Here is a 14,911-nt window from a genome sequence, read left to right as displayed (position 1 = left end):
AGCTGTCATCTTGTCCCGGGTCCGACTCCGGTTCAAATTGATAGATGCATCCTCAGACATATGTCCTCAGAGACTCGTGTAGCCATTCTTTCACCTCTACTGTTGTCTAGGGCAACACTCCTCATGCCGGCCCTCAGAACAGAGGGGCGGGGTCCATTTAAAGCCGTATGCACTGAAATGGCTTGGTGAAAACAGCGTTTTTTGACCAGGTAAAATAAGTGTTTTCTTACAATACTAATGAGAATTTTTAATTTAAGTATATTACAAAGTTTTCATTTAGACACTAAAGAATCATATTAACCCCATGCCTTTCAAAGATCGTAGACGGCCTCAGATTACTATAGTTCAACATTCACTGCTCGTTAAAACATCCCACTCTTACTTTATCTGGACAAACTCAGTATCATCAGACAGATTAAAGACTCCAGCTTTGATATTTGAACACTGTTTATGATAAAAACTGGGTTGCAGTGACTTTAACTTCTTAATTTATGTCAGGAGTGCATTATAATCGCTCCATTATGAACAATATTTTGAATGGAATATCACACGCACATTAATTCTCTCTCGTCTGCAGCAGCTCAGCTGTGTTCACACAGATTGCAAAGAACAGCTTTCAGTTAAGCTCTTAGTTCAAAAGTGCTCTTATTTGGATATTATACATTTTATACGTTAATGTTTGATACATTGCGTCATACAGAATACCATTTCTTACATTTCTCACTGAATTATTCGATCTAAAAGAGCTAAAACATGCACAGCTCTCTCTGGGTCTCCTCTTAATGATATACATCAGATATTCATCTCCTCATCTTAAACTCCTCCTGTGTGGACACTTCCTCATTCTGGCTCTGTAAAGAACGAGCCTATTCTACATTTCTACGCGAGAACTAAGAAGCTAATAAACACACGACAACTATGGAATAAGGTTTTTGTGTGATTTTTCCATGTGATTTCGGCTATTTTATATCAATAATGGATGTTTACATTATGACTGCTAAGAGGTGTAGCGATTAGCTCCATATAAAATGATAAATATAACATGTTTTAACATCACGATATGAATGAAATCTCCATTATATCACGACAAGAAACTAATAAAAACACTCAATGTTGGTCTAAAGTGACATAAAGAATGAAGGTGTAATTTTAATCTTTTAAATTGTGTTGTGTAGCTTGATTCTAACTGAAGCTCAAATGCACCTGTTGAGCCAGGAGCTTTATCTATTTTATTTTTCTTTTAGAAAGACTAGTTAATGATGACTACTAAATGAAACACTGCACTGTTAATGGGCCATTTAGGCGGGCATACATGTTATAATGGGTTTGAATAATGGCTGTTAAAAAACAAAAGTTTCATAACTAAAAATGAGGATTACGTCTCATACATTCAAAATTGTGAAATGATCGTCAAGTGAGCACATTGAAGCATTAATTGAGCTGTTCTCCTAGCCAGACATCAGACAAAAGACTGCAAAAGGCCAACAAACTTATTTGATAAAAGCATCTAAAAAAAATTCAGACATGGTCACCCCCTCACAGTTGTCATGAAGGGCAAAATTGGCTGTATAGCCCAAAAACACAATTTGTAAACGTTTAGTTTTTTTTTGCTGTAAATTATAGGAATTTTAACATGGGGCTCAATGAGATTCTAGGCCCTTCTAGAGCCTGTCCCTATTGGCCAGTCGAGGAATTGCAGTCTAAAGCCCAATTTATACTTCAAGTGCATGGCACGTTACATACGCCGTACCCTTCGCTGTACCTGATGCGCACCTCTTCAAAAAGGTAACTATGCATCAATTCTACGCGGACCGCAAGCGCCATGATTGGTCTGCCAGAACCCTGCCCTCAGGTCTATGAATAAATACATCTGTGATAGGAGTGTGTGTTCAGAAATTATAGTTTCATCCTATATCTGCTATATAACACAATATTTTGTAGTGCATAGATAATTTATGTTAGTGAATAAATACATAGATCCGCTGTGTATAGTTTATTTATTTTCTCATTAAACCCAAAGACCTATGAAAAACCATGAACCTTGTTAATCAGTGATTGAGGACACAACACAATGGGTGCATTTCGTTTTGTGATTTCAACTGAATGAATAGTCTCCGCAACAATCAATTGAAGCGCTAGTCAGTGCACAAGCAATCTGAAAACAGCCATGAGAACTCTGCATTTCACAAATGCACTCCAGTGCCAGATTGCCTCTTATGCTACTCTACTAATCAACTAGAGATGCTTAATTTGTATTACATACAACAATTCAAGGTGCAAGAAAAGCCGCTATCTGCAACCATCACTGCTGATATTTCAGGTGCATTCAATGACAGTGTAAACAAGCCACTTCTACGGCTTTTGCCTTGAGACTGGGGGTTCAACCATCAACATGCCAACGCGTAACTTGCGGCATAGAGGATACGGCGCAAGTCTAAACCAGATGTATAAATCAGCCTCAAGTCACTTCCATATTGCCTTCAACAGAAACTGGGGGAGGTTGTCGCTTGGTTAGAAGCAGGAAAAAATAGATTTGAGCAAGTTTGACAAGGGTCAAATTGTGATGGCTAGACGACTCTTGTGGGCTGCATCCAAAAATGGTCCAAGGAAGGAACAGTGGTGAACCAGTGACAGGGTCATGGGCAGCCAAGGCTCATTGATGTACACGGAGAGTGAAGGCAGGCCCATGTGGTCCGATCAAACAGACGAGCTACTGTAGCTCAAATTGCTCAAGAAGTTAATGCTGATTCTGATAGAAAGATGTCAGAATACACCATGCATCAAAGTTTTTTGTGTATGGGGCTGCATAAACGCAGACCAGTCAGGGTACCCATGCTGACCGAACCCTATCCACCACCAATAGCGCCAGCAATGGGCATGAGAGCATCAGAACTGGATCACTGAGCAAACAAAGAAGGTGGCCTGGTCTGATTTGGGCAATGTTCTGCTGGGGCCATCCATGTGGATGTTAGCTTAACACATACCACCTACCTACCTATTGCTGCAGACCATATACACCCTTTTCATGGAAACGGTATTCCCTGGTGGCTGTGATCTCTTTCAGCAGGATAATGCACCCTACCACAAAGAAAAAATAATGCAGTAATGGTTTGAGGAGCACAACGAGTTTAAGGTGTTGACTTGGCCTTCAAATTCCCCAGATTTCAATCCAACTGAGCATCTGTGGGATGTGCTGAACAAACAAGTCCGATTCATGGAGGCCACCCCTTGCCACTTACAAGATTTAAAGGATCTGTTGCTAACATCTGCCAGATACCACAACACACCTTCAGGGGTCTAGTGGAGCCTATGCCCTGGGCTGTTTTGGCAGCAAGGGGGATCAACACAATATTAGTCATAATGTTAAGCCTGATCGCAGTATGATGCTTAATATGGAAGCAGTAGGAATAGAATTCTATGTTATGATGAGCCATTGACCTTTTTGTACATACATGGCCTGTTTTTTAAACAGTTATTTATTAATTTTTTTGCTGATTTGACATGTTGTTGAAAAAATCTTGGCAAACGGTTAGAGATTTTAATCTGTCTTCACTGAAGAAGAAATGAGCCAAATTTGTATGCCCATTACCCAGACTCACCAAAGAGAACTGCCTTAAAGAGATTTTATGGAAGCTTATCTGCAAGTCAGACCCACTTAAACACACACAAACACAAGAAGAGACACTTTAATAAAGGTTTGAAAAGATGCCACTAATTAGCAAGCAGAGGTCTCTCTATCTTTCAGTGTGGCCTATTGATCTGTTTGTCTTATTAAATGGGATGTTAATGAGTTCCAGATCTGAGTCGCCACCGTCTCATCAATACAAGCTTGAGTATGCTGATAGATAGTGATCTCACAACACAGACACTAATGTATCTAAAACTATGTTAGTATCAGCAGCATTTTGTCTTAAAACACCAGCTGTTTTGAGCAGTTTTTCCTAAGGTTTTCGTAAAACATACTGGAAATTAAAAATGTTCTTGAAAATGTGAGCTGGATAGATCATTTTTTATTAAATGTCATTACATTTAACCACAGGAAACTTTATGATTGGACACAAAAATGTAAGGTCACAAGGCTTGCAGGGTCCTGAAATACTGTAGGAACCTCACTGAGAGTCCAGCACAACTTTTTGATGTTCTTCTGGAACACTGCTAAATCAATGTTCCCTATTCTTGTTTGTTGTAATTTAGCCATGATATTTACCCTGCTTACTGTTTCCTCTAAATTCCAGTAGGCCAAATGAGTGTCACGGTAAAATCACAGCAGGAGTCAGATTACATTCATCGTGATAATGAGCTGAATCAGCTCTCGTGATGAGAGCTGAGGTAAACGCGTCCGCGCTCGCTGCATACTTTCACAGCGTGTGTTCAGTCTGCCACGTTTTCAGATCATGCCTTTTAGAAGCTTAACTTTCATAGGAATTAATTTGAGAAGTTGAAACACTCACTTTGCTCCGCTGGCCCGTGCCCGCATCTGCCGAATCCAGCAGATTGTTTTGATAGCGGCTGGTTTTGAAACACATCTGTCAGTGTAACGGAGGCGAACTAATGAGAACTGTGCACGTAAACTCCCGTCATTTCAAGAGACACTCGTCTTGTGGCCAGCTGAAAAATACGCAGCATTTAGCCTGATTGTTAAAGCGTCAGACTCCTGTGTAGAAAAAAAGTTTGAACGAGTTTGAACCCCGCAGTGCAAATCTAAGGTGTATTAACAGTCACTTACAATCAAGTTTGTCCTTAGTGATTTTGCTTTTCAAAACAATACGACATCTGCACTCGATGTAATAATAATTGTACCTCCAGCACGCAAACGATAAAAAAAATGCAGTTTAGTACGTGAGGATGCCAAGGAATCTGAGCGTAAAAGATTGCTCCGTGAAATCAAATAATTATTACAGTAAATAGGTTCCATGTGTAACAAACAAATTAAAATACATTTATTATTCACAATATGGAAAGTGGAAATAATAAAACATAGTTCATTAAGAGCATGACTCAAACATGCCATTAATGGGCTTATACAAATCCTCTTTTATTCTTTGAGTTATTATTTATCCATTCTGCATCTTCCACATGTGTGTTCTAGCACGGGGTCTGTGTTGCAATTTGGTGAATGAAGATACTTGCCAGGTTACATGTCACTAGGCGAATGCTTTATTCATTTATAAAAAAAAATGATAAGCTCACTACCAGTTATAAAAGACACTGTTAGAATATGTCAGGCAATTGTAGTTCTATTTTTAATTAATTTATTTATTAAGTTATCCCTTGACTATATTCTGGCCCACCATCTAGTGGCAAAATTGTTTTTTGGCCCATGGCCAAAAATTCCTCCGATGACGCAAATTGACAATATTTGCATCATTGGAGGATTTTTTTCCAGAAATAAAATGCTTAAATCTCTTGTCTCAGGGGGATATGTGGGGGGAAAGGATTCAAACCTGGACTTATGTTTATCTGAAACCTGGCTTAATGAACATGCTCCATCAGCAGCTCTGAATATTCCAAGTTATAACATCTACAGGAAAGACAGGCAGGGATCAAAAAAGGGAGGAGGAGTGATGATTTATATAAAAAGTACATTACAGTGTCTCGAAATTCAGTGGTCAAATTGTAACCTATTAGAATGTTTAGGTCTCAATGTCAGCCTTTCTCCACAAATGTCCTTTGCCCTAGTTGTAATTTACAGGCCTCCATCTACAGATAACAGCTCTTATGACAATTTTGAAAAGCTTTTAACCCTTAAAGACCGAGACAGCCGCCCGCGGCTAAAAATAACTATCGTTCTAAAATGTTTAATAACTTTTAAACCGCAAATCCAATCTGCATGCTGTAAACTGCACAGTAAAGAGGAGAATCTCCGCTTTCCATAGGTATATTATGTCTCGCGATTGATCATTCAGAGGCTCCGTAGTCGGCGTGGATGCGTCATCAAAATATGCATCATTGATTTGTCCAGGAAACACAAGTGGGTTGTTCCCCTGAGCCAAACAGAATTTTTTTTTTTTTATTAGTCCCATCCCCTGTGTCCAGATTCGTTGAAACTTTCATCAACTCAACCAATAAACACAGTGTTTGGTCTTTTGAACCACGAATCACGTTTCTCTGAAAAATGAACGTGGGTGTGAATTTGCATGCATCATGAAACCAAACAGAAATAAACGCGTGCAAAGCGCTCTCTGTTAGAGCACAGCCAGTATATTCCTCTATTTGTATGTAGTTTGTGTTTTTACACATTTTCACTATTATATTTTCCTCAATTTGTGTTTGAGAAGATTATGTGCAGAGAAGTTAAAATGCCCGTTTATGAAAATAGCCGCCCACATGTAAAAGTAGCCTCAGTATATTTTATTTCACGGTTTGTTGTCACAACTTGATGTATTGTTTGCGTTTGTTTTTCATGCACAAATTATAATATATTTCTCTGAAGAAAAATGTTTGTTTCAGTGTTGTTATAATATAACAATCTTTCTATTTACTTTATTACTTGAACTTTTTAGGACACATTATCAGTAAATAAAATACACCTGTTTTCACTCAAAAACCTAGAAACGCCTTGAATATTGTTATAATAAATGGCTATAACTTGCTGAGGGATTGTTACATGTAGACAAAATTTAATCTGGAAGTGTAAAACAACCAAGTCTAACTTTCTAAAGGAAAAAATCCAAACTTCAAGAAGTTCTGTTCGAGTTCACAGTAAAAACATCACATTTTTGCTGCCATTTTAATTGAAATTATATTAATTGAATCCATTCTCAGAATAAATAAATGTAAAATTGGGACATCAAATGAGCTAGATGGAAACTTCAGGTTCTCCTGTTTAAAATGATATATAGCACTTGATGCTAACTGCTAGACTGGGGGAGAAAAACAAAGAAAAGTAGAGGCACATCAGGCGCCTCAAAAATGTTCTAGGTCTTTAAGGGTTAAAAGAAAGCAATCTTGATAAAGAATTTATTATTATGGGGGATTTTAACATCAATTGGGAGAACAAAGCCTCTAGAAAAAAACTCAAACAAATCACAGACAGGTTTGATTTGACACAAGTTCTCCGTGGGCCAACACGAATAACAAACTCTTCCAGGACACAAATTGATCTCATATTTACAAATAGGCCAGAAAGAATTGCAAAATCCTTTAATATGTTAAGGTTTATCAGATCACAATTAAACTCTTGTCACTAGAAAGCTTAACAAAAAACGTTTTCATCCTTGTGCGAGAGGAAAAAAAGAAATGATCACAATTCCAAAAAATAAATATCAAAACTTTATAGCTGAAGCTAACCAAATACATTGGGATGACATTTTACCTTTGGCTGATTATGAAAAGGACAGCAAAATATTTCTGAAAACACTTGAAAGAACTATTAAAGAATTCACTCAAAAAAATCAAGCTCAAACAACACAAAAACACTCTACCCTGGATAAACCAAGACATTATACAACTTATGAAAGAACAAGACCAAGCTCTAAAAATAGCAAATAAAACTAAATCAACTCATGATAGAGGACGTTTCTAATCTTACACATTGAAATATACTCCAGGGTTTCTACTGATACAAAGCCATATGCTAATCGTTGAAGTAACCCTTTAAATGTTTATGTAACCTCAATGTGAACATTTTATTAGTATAAGCTTAGCTAACAAGCTAATTCAGAATAGGCTAACTTGCTAATCTGATAACATGTTAACAATAGCATGGTATAGAACTTGCTGAATGAGTGCAACAATATAAAGCATTTAATATACTTGCACCACCTGTCATTAAACCAAGCCGCATACACCTAGCCTAGAAATCTAGACACACCCTAGCGGCAGCAAATCAAATCTGCCGCAAGTATCGTCTAGCAACTCTCAATACAGTTCTGAGCTGTAAAAACCAAACTCTGGTCAGGCCAATCACATTGTGTATAGAGTCGGTGGGCGGGGCTTAACATAATGACGGCAGAGTTTGTTTGCGTGCTACTAGTAAACACAGAAGCTGGTGAACAGCGGTCTTTCGAATCAGCTTTGACCGCGACTCTGGAAAACTTGGAGTTAAGCTTTTCTCTGAGAAAAGAACGGCACTAAAGTCATTCTTAAAAAGGGAAGATGTGTACTGAGTTTTCCCGACCAGATACGGCAAAAGTTTATTCTATCAATGAGCTCCGCTTCACATTGCTCTGGTTGGTGGTAGCGCTATCCTACTGCATGCAGAGGGAGTGTGAAAGACAACCGTTTATCCCGCCCCTCGGATTGAGCTCTGTCAATGGTAAGTTTCCAGACCAAACATCTCGATGTGGGTCTGGCTTGTCAGGCTAGCATACACCACTTGTCACCAAGATGGTAACTCTCCAAAACCCAAAAACTCTTCTACGTTAACATAACAAAACATTAATCACTACTAAATCTCCCACTTAACATTAATCTTGCACACAAAAAAGTCATATTAGTCTGTATATTAGTCATAATTTCAGCATTTACTCCCCCTTGTGTGAGCCATGGGCAAAGCATGCTGGGAAATAGAAAGTTCAACTTAAGTTTGTCTAAATAAAAACAAAATATATCAGTTATGTGAATAAAGAAAGTGCTAAATACACATATTTGACTGAACTAATTTGTTTAATTTAAGTTGGTCCTACTCAAACCAGTTAATTATTATGAATGTCAGGGTTTACAGTGTATCTTCGACTTAAATCAAATAGTTTAATGTTGCGATTCATTTTGCAGACGACTTCCATAAGCAAGACTTCCATATTTTTTTAAATGTCCTGTCACTGTTGTGCTCAAGTCATACAGGTGTATTTACAACTGAAAAATTCATGAAATTTGATACTTGACAGTGTACTACAGACTTCAGCTTCAGCTTCCTTTATTGTCCTTTAAGCTGTTTGTTTATTCTGTATCAAATGTCTGTCGTTTCACAGACCGCAACATTTCCTATTGATTGCCATTTGTTGTATCTTTCTGGAACATCACATCAGCACAAATCCTGCAGTACAGCAGCTGGGAGTACAAGCAAAAGCTGGTTTCAGTTTCCTTGTGGACACAGAGGGATGGGGCAGTATGGAAATACTCACCAGCCAAAGCAGAAGAGGGCAAAGTAGATGCCCAGCAGTGTGGCCACCACATGCCGCACAAAAGGGCTCGTCTTGCTGGGATGCAGATAGAGCCTGAACCACACAGCCGTGAGCAAGGCACAGAGCTGACATACTACGAAGTTCACCTGAAAAAAATAGAGAAAAATTACTTCTCAACTAAACTTAATCCATCATGGTCAAAAGAATTATTTAATCAAATTCTAATTGTAATTATTATTATATTATTATTTCATTGAGATATTTTCTGATTAGAAAATATAATCTTTCTTTTTATTTATTTAGTAGTTTCTTTTATTTTATTTAAATTAGTGCTGGGCAATTGATTAATTGCATACAAAATAAAAGTCCTTGTTTACATAATATGTGTGTATTGTGCATAATTATATATTTAAGAAATATTTGCATGTACTGTATATATATATATATATATATATATATATATATATATATATATATATATATATATATATATATATATATATATATATATATATATATATTCTTAAATATATACACATACATACATACATACATATGTGTGTGTATTTATTTATATATACACATAATAATTATACACAGTATATATGATGTAAACACTTTTATTTTGAATGAAGTTAATTGCGATTAATCAATTGCCCAGCACTAATTTAAATATAAAATATATTATATAATAATTTTGTTTTATAATAAACTTCTTCACAATAAAAACATGCTGAAATTATCTCATTTAAAATCATTATTTGCAATACAATTTCAAACTAAAATACAATTTCATAATTTACAATCATAACATACTTGTTTAAAATTGTTCAACTACAAATCTTTTAGTACATGACAGTACATATTTATAGTAGAATTAGTCTTACAGTACATTCCCTTTCCTAGTACATCACAAAGTGACGAGCGTCAAGACATTTTGTGGTCATTTGTTTTCCATATCCATTTTGTCATGCTTGGTAGCCCCTCTCACAGTGAAACCCCATTGGTCCAAATACTGCTCCACATTGTTGTACATTCCACATCAAATATATTCTAATAGGCTGTGATTACAGTGTGTATAGAAAAACTAAAATATATGATGCTGGAAACATGTCACTTGCCCCAGGTGTGAAGTGAAGATTATAGTGTAGACAATGGAATTTAGAAGAAACAATAAGCAGGATAAATATCATGGCTAAATAAAAACAAACAGGGTCAGAGAACAATGACTTAACAGTGTTCCAGAAGAACATCAGAAGGTTGGCAGGACTCTCACCCAGGTTCCTGCAGTATTCCAGGACACTGCAAGCCTTGTGACCTACTTAAAAGATAATGCTTTGAGCTTCACACTGACATGCTTCTCGTGAAAGCCAAAGACATCAACAGCATGAGTCTGGGAGTTATTTCTTGAATGGACACAGCTGTGAAATTTCAGCTGCAAGTCATTTGTTGAAGACAGATATATACAGTATCTTCAACCAAACGTCTGCAAATACCTTTATTCCTACGCTTTATGCAAATAAAATTCATCAAGTCTGCAGAATAGCTGAATATATATTACAGTCTTGCTAGCTGTCAAGTAATTCAAGAATGCACACGACATGTAAGGATGCTTGCTACGAAAATAAATTATATTGCTGTCCTAATCATCCACATCTGCATTCAACGGCTGTGGAGCAGCACTTAATAAATCTACCACAACAAGGACACAACTTGTTTTTGCAACATCCAATACATGTCAGGCGACACATTGTGGTCTGCAGACCAGACCAAAGGGGATTATGGGAGATTCTTGGCAGCATGCTCTAACTTGTACACAGCACTAGCAATGCTGTAATTATAAACATGTCAAAAATATATATAAAGCTCCAAATAATCTATATTATCATGCTTGAATGCAGAAAAAATGTCTTCGAAATTACCTGAGCTTGGATATTACGAAATCTGATTTGAAAGAATATGCCTCTCTGAATAAGTTTTACTACTTTCGAGTCAAAGAACTCCATTATGAACCACCAATCTTTGCATGCTGTTACACATCATTTTGAAGACTCACATAATGTTTTAGACACAACATACATAATCCATGACAGATGAAGGACCATCAATTTTGACAAGAGACTCGTGTGCCAGCTTCTGTTGCTTTCTTTGCAGGCTTCCTGTTGCTCTCTCACACAGGTCCATCTGCCATACTTGCAACAAACATGAAGCACACACAAAACCTGCAGTAAATCACACAGCTAAATAGTTAAAATGTGCAACAAATGTGCTATAAAAACACACTCAAAAAACTTTCACTGTTGTAAGTTGCACTCAAATCATCCATGTTCACATTACTTAAAAAACTCATGTAACTACATGAACTTAAAGTTGATTCTACTGAGTTGTTTCTACTAAAAAAATAGTATTGACAGCTTTACTTACTTACGTTGTCAAATATGTATAAACTTAAATAGACTACCTATACAAGTAGTTAATGGCTCTTTGTATTAATTTGTCCTGTTATTGACGAAATGCACGTCATTGACAAAATGCGCACCCAGATGTTCAAATAGTTTGAATATTCGTGTTTGTTTTAGAGGGAATATTCAAACGTCATTTTTGAGCAATTTTGACAGCCCTAGTAAGTGGTGATGGCGTTAATTATTTACCTTGGATATAAGCAAGAGCGCTCACACTGCAGAGAATGTGCTCAGTGTAAAAACGCACTTTTCTTTCGACCTGGAGTCTAATAAAAGTTAAGTTAGTGATGATAATGTTAACCCTTTTCTTTCCCTATTAATTTTTGCTGCTGCATCCTTTACGTCTATGACTTATCTCACTTTCTCCAACTGCGGGTTAAGCTATGGCTCAAACAGAAAATGTGCGCTGTGTTAATTATGACAGCCCTAAAAAAAAAATTCTTGAGCAGCGAATCAGCATATTAAAATGATTTCTGAATAATTATGTGAGATTGAAGACTGGAATAATAGTGCTAACAATTCAGTTTTGCCATGACACGAATAAATAACACTCTGAATAAATTACACTTTATATTTCACAATATAATTGTACAGTAATTTTTATTAAATAAATTCAGCCTTGGTGAGCAAACTGAGCATATGTGACTTTTAAAAAAACCAAAAAAACAAATGTATTATATAAATCACAAACATAACGCAATTCCAAAAGAAAGCTTAGCATTTAACTTTTGTGAAAGATTGTGAGATGCTCCAATTAGAGATGTACTCTTTTACCATAGTGTTCAGTTTCTCAGCACCAAGTAAACAGATGGCACATCCTACTTTGATTCAGACTTAGAGAAAAGGTGCCATGAAAGATGACACCAACTCAATATATCAATACAGATTATAAAGCATGCTCTCATAAGAGCTTGATGTTAAGGGCAGACAAGGGAAGATGAGAGAGGATTGAGCAAACATTTTTATAGGAGAGCATTAAAAAGGCTCATTCACAAGCTCTCCCTTAACAGCCAGTTGTAAATTAAAGCAGCAGAAAGAGAAAAACAAGGAAAAACGAACTGAACTCGCAGGCCTTTTAAAGGGATAGTTTTAAGGGATCATTTACTCACCCTCATGTTGTGCCAAACCTGTATGGGTTTATTTCTTCTGTTGAACACAAAAGAAGATATTTTAAAGAATGTTGGTAACCATTGACTTTCATGCAATTTTTTTCCTACTATAGAAGTCAATGAGTGCCATCAACTGGTTACCAACATTCTTTAAAATATCTTCTTTTGTGTTAAACAGAAACTCATACAGGTTTGGAACAACTTGAGGGTGAGTAAGTATTGACAAAATGATCATTAAAAATTATATATATATATAATTATATAGTTATCTGCCTGTCCCTGATAACTAATTCTAACAGGTAAGAGGTAAAACGTTTTTTTTGTGTTTTATGCAGGGCAAAACAACCCTAAAAACACTCATAAAACACACAAAAAAAAGGATTTAATAAATGTGAGAGCTAAATACATAAACAAAAACAAGACAAAGTGTATGTTGGAAATTTGCTTAGCTTCATTAACACTAGAAACTGAAGATCCCACTGCTTACAAATGCATCAATATGGGATACTTTGTACACCGCCTGTAAGTTAAACCCTATTTCTATATTACTTTGTAATGTCATTCTTCACAAAACGTGGAAAAAAAAGATCAGCCCACAACACTTTTTCATAGGATCTACGTAAATCTCGTAGGCGACCTATTTTGATCTCAAAATTGTGAATTCTCACCTAAAGGTGAGGAGTTTGCATCTATGAAAGTAGATGAATCTATAAACTTCAGAATGTTTGACAATTCAGCTTAACAAAGCCTACTCATAAGCCCATTTATGTATAATTATTGCTTTATCATTTTGGCAGATAAAATCATTTTTAGTGAAACTATTAAGCTGTTAAATTGGGTCTGATTTAATTTAATCATAAACGTTAAGGAGTTATTGTCTGTGCAGTCTGTGCTGTCTGACTTTAGGTATAACACAATAATATGTATGACATATGGATAACTATTCCACAAAAAAGAAAGAAATGTTGAAGAAAAAAGAAAGAATTGTTTCATAACCTACATATTGTGCAGCCTCATTTGACCTCTTTAATATAGTTGCTCTAGGCTTGAAATGATGGTGCAATATGGCAGAAGAGCATATTCCCCATATGCAAATTACATGAAGAACTCAAATAACAGCCTTGAACCTGCTCACCTCCATCAATAACTCAGCAGATCTGTACTGCTCCATGTTGCTCGCGTTGCTGTTATGAGGCAAGCTGGCCAGAAAAGTTGGACCTCTCTTTCTTTCTTTCTTTCTCTCACTATGTTCTTTAATTAATGATCCTTGATGTGTCTCATTACAATCCTAGTCTCCTTTATGTCCAGGTTACCTGGTGCCTTGTCTCCTGTGTCAGTGCAGACGAACCTGAGCAGAGGTCCCCATCACCCTAGAGCTGAAGCTGGCTACATCAGAGAATTTGCCAAACCAACAGATTTTGATATGCAGCAGATACATCCTATTTTTCTGTATGTGTGACTCAGAGGCAAGGCATCTGTTCTTGGGCTTGGCTGGAAATATCCTGAAGATTCATCAAGTTCAGCTGATGCAGAGAAAGCGGAAAAAAAGGCCTTCTCACTTCATCAGGTGAATGTCACTGCTGAGATACTAAATGCGCCCAAGGACCCTTTTCACATTTCCATTGTTCTCAGAAGTGGAAGCTGTTTAACCGCTGGGTAAACTTCTATAGTGAAACTACTACACGTTTTTTTGCAATTCCATTTGCCTCAAAAGCAAGAGAAAAAAATCCACAATAGCGTTTCTATGAAAGAGGGAAAAAAATATGATTGATTACAATGGTCAGAAGAGAGAAACATGTCAATCCCGTTTCTGTATTTGAAACACTCACACGGCAGAGTTACTAGTTTTCTGTAATTTTCCAAGTAATAGTGCTCTGCAATATATCAAAATTATCGAAATATCGCAAATGTACATGTCGCACAACGCATATCGCAATGGCGCGCAATATCTGAATGATTAGGCTACTTTAACATTGTGAATATACACCCACACAAAATTACATCAAAATGGCTGTCTTGATGAGTATTCATGTAAACCCAGTCGGTTATGCGTTTAGAGAACGATATCAGTCGGGGAAAGAAGCTGAATGTGTGTCAATAGGATCCATGCATTAGGTCTTAAAGTAACAGCCTGCTAATACAGTAAACCTACCGCTGTCTGTCAAACAACAGAAGAAACAAGAGCAAATCACTGTGATCTTGACTGAATAACCTTTGTAGCTTTATTATGTATCAGTGTATATTTAATTCATGTGAAGACTACTGTTTTTAGTTC

The 14,911-nt window shown here is 36.6% G+C and overlaps 1 protein-coding gene across 3 annotated transcripts in view; it reads right to left on the bottom strand.

Moving 5' to 3' along the window:
* The window catches only part of mboat2b (membrane bound O-acyltransferase domain containing 2b), a 55,525-nt gene that overhangs the window by 20,732 nt on the left and 19,882 nt on the right, over positions 1-14,911 (bottom strand). For 2 of the 3 annotated variants that reach the window (XM_067417550.1, XM_067417549.1), the window contains exon 2: positions 9,066-9,211. In XM_067417550.1, the coding sequence (XP_067273651.1) occupies positions 9,066-9,211 (146 nt within the window). Of the gene's footprint in view, positions 1-9,065; positions 9,212-13,771; positions 14,379-14,911 lie in introns of those variants that run through there. The other variant, XM_067417551.1, reaches the window with a different exon arrangement.

Source organism: Pseudorasbora parva, chromosome 15 (genome assembly GCF_024679245.1).
Source record: "Pseudorasbora parva isolate DD20220531a chromosome 15, ASM2467924v1, whole genome shotgun sequence".
Classification (NCBI taxonomy): domain Eukaryota; kingdom Metazoa; phylum Chordata; class Actinopteri; order Cypriniformes; family Gobionidae; genus Pseudorasbora; species Pseudorasbora parva.
Note: the sequence above shows the minus strand (reverse complement) of the source record. Positions and strands in the feature narration are given on the sequence as shown.